The sequence below is a fragment of the Orycteropus afer genome, unplaced genomic scaffold (assembly GCF_000298275.1).
Source record: "Orycteropus afer afer isolate SDZICR_OR568_19922 unplaced genomic scaffold, OryAfe1.0 scaffold00232, whole genome shotgun sequence".
Lineage (NCBI taxonomy): Eukaryota > Metazoa > Chordata > Mammalia > Tubulidentata > Orycteropodidae > Orycteropus > Orycteropus afer.
The window spans coordinates 1,979,871-1,984,654 of record NW_006921819.1 but is presented as its reverse complement, the minus strand read 5'-3'; the positions used below and the strand labels follow the sequence as shown (position 1 = coordinate 1,984,654).

The 4,784-nt window shown below is 41.9% G+C and overlaps 1 protein-coding gene across 1 annotated transcript in view; it reads right to left on the bottom strand.

Moving 5' to 3' along the window:
• The window catches only part of APCDD1 (APC down-regulated 1), a 42,013-nt gene extending 37,458 nt beyond the window's left edge, over window positions 1-4,555 (bottom strand). Inside the window, exon 1 of the mRNA XM_007948922.2 lies at window positions 4,498-4,555. Within this exon, the coding sequence (XP_007947113.2) occupies window positions 4,498-4,555 (58 nt within the window). The remainder of the gene's footprint in view (window positions 1-4,497) is intronic.
• Between the last annotated feature and the right edge of the window lie 229 nt (window positions 4,556-4,784).

Genomic DNA, 4,784 nt, shown 5'->3' with positions numbered 1-4,784 from the left:
TTAGTTAGTTAGTTAGTTAGTTAGTTTTGATGAGCAGTATACTAAAGTCAAGATCTCAAATTCCTGGCTCCATTTAATTTGAGCTGAAAACGAGATAATTTTTAAAGCCATTTTCTTCTAAAACCATGGTCCCAGCTTGACACTAGTGTTGAAGTAGAGATTGCAACTTTTACATGTTGGATCTGCAGCTAAATACCCATCCTCTTCAGCACAGCCCTGTGTGTGTGTGTATGTGTGTGTGTGTGTGTGAGAGAGAGAGACAGAGAGAGAAAGAATGAGAATGAGAGTATGTGTGTAAGGTTTGCAGTCAGCCACAACATGCTATCCCCCACTCTGGGACTCTACAATAAACTTTCTTCTTACTCCTAGATATGCTTCCAGAATCTTCAGAAAGGGAAATACTCCTCCTCACAACCTCTGTCCCTGCAATCTGTGGCACTTGGCACGTGGCAGACACTCATAAATGTACTTGGTCAATGAATACTTAGCTGAATGGATGAAACTGGAAAACCCTTATACAACAGAATAATCTTAATAATTTGACAGTGATACTATCTCGTTTCTCTAACATATGACATTCTAGAGAAATTTTGTTCCCAAATTGGAAAGAACTCACAATCTGTACACGTAAATCTTGACAATGATGGCAGTTTTTTTCCCTTAACTTTCCTCTGTGATCACTTCAACTCTATGTGCAGTCTATTGATAACATGTCCTTCTATGTATGCTTTTAGTTAAAGGATAAAATCACTAGTATTTCATGTGTAGTTTTAAATGCTTTAGACTATATCATGTTGTCACCAGTCTGTTCCAAAAGAGTACATAATTACAGTTGTATCATCCACCTCTACTCAGGTCTTTTCTCCTTTAGGAGGAAAAATGAGGATGGCATGATAGCACTGTGCTGATTCTCCTGCATAGTCACATTCCTGAAAAAAGTCAACTTATTTAACAAGAGAATATGTAATCTATTTAAGACCCTGCCTCCCTGTTATATATAGATAAATCATGTTTCTACTCATGATTTCATTTTCATCTTATGACTAAGGGAGGAAAAGGTACAGAAAAGGAAATATTATCTTGATTACAAAAACTGTCTTCAGTAAAATGTCATTTCAGAGATTCCTATTTTACCCTCTTTAAGTGTCTTCCCATTCTGTTGGTTAAGCTATCTTGTGGTAACCTCTACAGTTTTTAAACATTTTGATAGAAATGAGCTTGAATGAAAGGGAATACCTCCAAAGAGTCTTTCCTCTTCAGAAAAGTTAATGAATTCTACAAAAGTAAACAGCATTTAGGAATAGAGTATCCTTCCCAACATCCGCTCCAAACCTTAAAAACAAATGTTTTCATTAGCAAAGGGAATTAGTGCTTTGCAGTGTTAGAGCATCAGCTACTCTGAACACCTCATGCTAATCTGTGTTTCTGGAACGGAATGATTTTTAGAATCTGACATCTGAAACTCTTGTGGCTTTTCATGTAAGCAAAGAAAACAGTGATAATGGATGTCTTCCAGCTGCATACCTTCATGACATCTAATAGGTTTTATTTGGATTAAGAAATGCAATTGTTTTCAAAATTTGAAGAGGAAGAAAGCAAAACTGACATGTATACTTCTATGCCATCAAATTTTGAACTTGGGTCTTGTGCTATATTTACAGTTTAAAAAATAAGAAAAATAAACAGCTTTGAGTCTCGCCAGAGTCTAAATTACTCACCGATAGGTACTTAAGGGGAGATTTATGACTTGCAATGAATTAAAACAGAAATAACCAAAAAAACTGAACAATTACTAGGCTAGGATCCTCACAAGGCTCTTCATAAAAAAGAGTACTTTTTAATCTTATTAACATGAACTGTGCACATAAGAATCTATAAATGATACGTGAAACTAAATTCATTAAATTTTATCACAAGTACATTCATAATATGAAATATATTTTTACCTAGGAATTGCTTCCATAAATAGTCAAATGATATCATATGATTAAAAAAATAAAATACTACATTTGTCAGGAAAAAAATCACCATGCCACCCTGAGATTTCCTTCTGACTTATAACTTCAATTTAAATATATGATCAAGCTCCATGTGTTACTGCAAAACAGAATTTCTGAATGTTTGTAAAATCTCTAACTACAAAGCAGGACATAGTCACAGTATCATTTTCTTGGGTTAGGTTGATTAATACCTATTTTCTGGTAAAATTACCTCCTCAATCAAGTAAAAAAAAATAAAGAGGGAAGGGGAGATAATCCACTTCTCTGCTGCTTTACATTGTCCTAATTATGACAAAACTTTCTCAAATCCTGAAGATTTGTAAGTTGAACAATTCTGTTTATTTTCTGCACTAAAGCCCAACCCTTCGACAGATCTAAGTAGATGTCAGGGAACTTCAGTTCTAATAATTTTGCCACTGCAGATTCATTTTGAAGTTGAGTAACTTTTTGTAGGTTTATCTACATCATCTACTTAAACTTTGCAATCCCCCCCCCTTTTTTTTTTTTTTAATTTTATATCCTCCTCTTTACACCCACACACATATACACACACATGCACACACAAAGTTCTGGCCCCACTGTCCCACCACTTCATACTCAGATTGTTTCTTCAGTTACTCCCTCGCCATGCACAGACCAACCCTTTCCAGTACTTCTGGGTCTAGGTATAGTCCCAGATTCCATAGAGTTACCTAAAACTCCAGACTTTGGAAGAGTTAGGGCTATAATATAACCTCACTAAGGGTATACTTGGGGTTTTGTTACCTGCCAGCTATTACTATCTCGGCTTGGACTGCAGGGTAGGAAGTATAATTACAACCCTGACATGTCAAAACCAGGAAAAAATGCTCCAGCTGAACAGGAGTAGGTTCCATCTCTGAGAATCATTTTTGTAGTTCAAAAGCAATGATTTTATGCAAAAATTTCTCTTTATGCCAAATTTTCAAGTACTTTTTCATTTTAAAGTCATTTGACCATCCAACCTTTTTCTTAAGATATTACAACAGACTTCTTTAAAGGGACAATTTTCCTGTTTCATCTTCTTTCTTGTATGTGTGGCAGCTGCTGTTTGATCTGTTCATTGCCTCTGATTTGTTTCATGTTTCAGCCAAAGATTAAAACTGCTCTGTAATTCTAAGCAGATGGGCCTAGGAGTCCAACCCTATAATTATACCTTCTCTCTTTTGCCCTCTAACTGCAAGCCTTCCATCCTGACTTTTAAATTCTGGGATCTCTGAAGCTCGACATGCACCTTGGCAATCAGGCAGATCTGGCCCAACCAGACACATCCACACTGCCTGTGATGTTCAGGTGAGCAGGGCGGGGTGGGTAGGGGGCACAAGAAAGAAACCAGTAAGGCAGCAGTTTGTGGGCTAAGGGATACAGCCTGACATTCAGCGCTGGCTACAACATTCTGAAGCTAGAGCCACTGCAGGCTCCCACACAAAACCCAGAAGGATAACTGAGGGTGCTGATCTCATTAGCCCAGATTCTGAGTGGCTGTGAAAGGGTATTAAGGAAGGAAGACCGGTGATCCTGGGGAAGGGGGTGGGGTCATTCTGCTGAAATGTTCTCTGAGTATGAGAGAAAGTATGCCCGGACTTCTGAATCTGTTCCTCCTTAGCGTGTCACCACTGTCGATAACTACCAACCACAAAATCTGCATCATGGATTGTAGTGCAATTCTGTTTAATAGTTCTCATTGCAATTTCTGGAACCCTTTGAAAGGGCTGATGTCGCTGGCTAAGGATTTAACACAACTCCTGTGAAAGTGTAGCACATGCAACACTGAAACAAAACCATCAGGCAAGAGTTCACGGAAATAAAGCATCAAGGTCGGGTGAGTCTCTGGAGACTGGTTTTAATTATTACATCTTGGGTATTAGAAGTTCTCCGTTCCTGAAAATGTAGCCAAAGACTTCAGGAGCCTATATCCATCAGTGCACTAAGGGGAAAACCCTCCATCACCCAATCAGAGTGAATCAAGGCGCAACCAGACAACACACACGAATCCTAAGAAACACTACACAACCCCCTTGAAATAGTTCCCACCCTTATTATGACCATAGTTTCTCTTTACAGTCTCATAAAAGTTCAGACCGCACCGAGAGTTGCTCCTGCACTCTGATACTTTGGAATCTGAATCGCGGAGTTTGCGGTTTCCTCACAGTCGATCTTTCTCAAAGTCCCGGAGGGCGGATGCACTTAGAGTGCGTGTGGGGAGGGGAAGCTCTTCACAGGCTCGCACCCTCCCAAGAAAGAAAACTTTGGAAGCAAGGGGTCTCGGGACGCCAGGGCAAAAAAGCTGTGGGCTAGGACGCTGGGATAGCCTGTCTCCGAGGAGCGCCCAGGCAGGCGCGCGGGCTTTCCTCGAGCCTGCCCTTGCCCAAGACAGTGCAGCCCCAGCCGTGGCCGACCTGCCCCGCCGGCTGCGTCTCGGGTCATCGTGGCTACTACTACTTGGGCTTGGGAAAGCAGTATTCACCTCTCGACTTACCGTGAAGCAGAAGGGCCGGGAACAGGTATCTGACCAAGAGGCAGCAAAGACAGGACATTTCCAGCGCTCCCGCGGCAGCTCTTGGCTCCCCGAATCGCGCGGCCGCTCACGGGCCTCCAGTCTTCCTTCCCTGCCGCCGGGCGCCAGCAGAGGCGCAGCACTCGCCCCAAGGGACCGCCGTCCCCGCGCGCCCGGCAGTCCCGCGGGCCGCGTACAAAGGCAGTCTCCGCAAGGCAGCGCCGGCCGCCTAGCCCTCGGCTCAACCCGGCCGCGCGGGCCTCTTCCGG